This window comes from Oxyura jamaicensis (assembly GCF_011077185.1).
Source record: "Oxyura jamaicensis isolate SHBP4307 breed ruddy duck chromosome 23 unlocalized genomic scaffold, BPBGC_Ojam_1.0 oxy23_random_OJ69351, whole genome shotgun sequence".
Lineage (NCBI taxonomy): Eukaryota > Metazoa > Chordata > Aves > Anseriformes > Anatidae > Oxyura > Oxyura jamaicensis.
Window position 1 is genome coordinate 1 of NW_023304642.1, and position 1,228 is coordinate 1,228.

The 1,228-nt window shown below is 67.2% G+C and overlaps 1 protein-coding gene across 1 annotated transcript; it reads left to right on the forward strand.

Annotated features, from left to right (window-relative positions):
* The first annotated feature begins 213 nt into the window (after positions 1 to 213).
* Positions 214 to 1,158, forward strand: ID3 (inhibitor of DNA binding 3, HLH protein). Its single transcript, XM_035312883.1, has 2 exons — positions 214 to 675; positions 996 to 1,158. The coding sequence occupies exons 1-2, from the start codon at positions 355 to 357 to the stop codon at positions 1,050 to 1,052; spliced, it is 378 nt and encodes a 125-aa protein (XP_035168774.1). The 5' UTR covers positions 214 to 354; the 3' UTR covers positions 1,053 to 1,158.
* The last annotated feature ends 70 nt before the right edge of the window (positions 1,159 to 1,228 follow it).

Here is a 1,228-nt window from a genome sequence, read left to right on the forward strand (position 1 = left end):
GGGTCGATTTGCATGCGGGAGGCGGGCCCGCGAGGGGCGCCCTATATAAGGGGCGGTGCGGGGCTGCCCCAGCCCCAGTGCGCCAGCGAGATCCGAGGGGTCGGAGGCCCAAGGAGCGGAGGCCTGAGGAGAGGGGGTCCCAAGGGTGAAGGTCCCAAGGGTGAAAGTCCCAAGGGTGAAGGTCCAGGAAGGCCCAGGAGCTCGGAGGCCCAGGAGCTTGGAGTCCCCGGGGCTCGGAGGCCCCAGCCTCGGCACCTCAAGTCCCAGCAGAGCCTCACCACCCGCTGCCTCCCGTCCCCCCCCCCCAAAAAAAAAACAAACAAACAAAAACCATCACAAAACCCCAGCCTCAGCATGAAAGCCATCAGCCCGGTGAGGTCCGTCAGGAGCTGCTACGAGGCCGTGTGCTGCCTCTCGGAGCAGAGCCTGGCCATCGCCCGCGGGAGCAGCAACAAGAGCCCGGCGCTGGAGGAACCCATGAGCCTCCTGTACGACATGAACGACTGCTACTCCAAGCTGCGGGAGCTGGTGCCGGGCATCCCGCAGGGCACCAAGGTGAGCCAGGTGGAGATCCTCCAGCACGTCATCGACTACATCTTCGACCTGCAGATCGTGCTGGAGGAGGAGGCCAAGGGACGCGACCCGTCCTCGGAGGCCACCCTGCTGTCCCTCAAGGTAGGGGCTCTGAGGGGATGGGGGGGGGGATTTTGGGGTGGTGGTCCTGGATGGGTTAAGGGGGGTGGTCCCATAAGGGTTGGGGGTGGTGGTCCTGGAAGGGTTCAGGGTGGTGGTGGTCCCGTAAGGGTTGAGGGGGTGGTGGTGGTCCCGTAAGGGTTGGGGAGGGGGGTGTTGATCCTGTAGTGGTTGAGGGTTCGGGGGGGGGGGGTTGTCCCGTAAGGGTTGGGGGGGTGGTGGTCCTAAAGAGGGAGGGGTGGATTTGGGGGGACGCATCCTGCTGCCGCGGTGGCCCTGACCCCTGTCCCCGCTGTCCGCAGGCGGCCGAGCTGGCCTCCGAGCTCTGCTCCAAAGACGAGAGCGCGCTGTGCCACTAACGCCTCCTCCAGCAGGTGAGTGCCCGCGCCCACCCCAGCAGCCCCCCAGAACCCCCCCCAAGCATCCCCCCCGTCCCCCAAATCCCCCAAACCCACCCCACTCCCCCCCCCATCCAACCCCGACCCCCCTGCATGGCGCTGACCCCACGCCCCTCGTCCCTCTCCCCCCCCCTCCT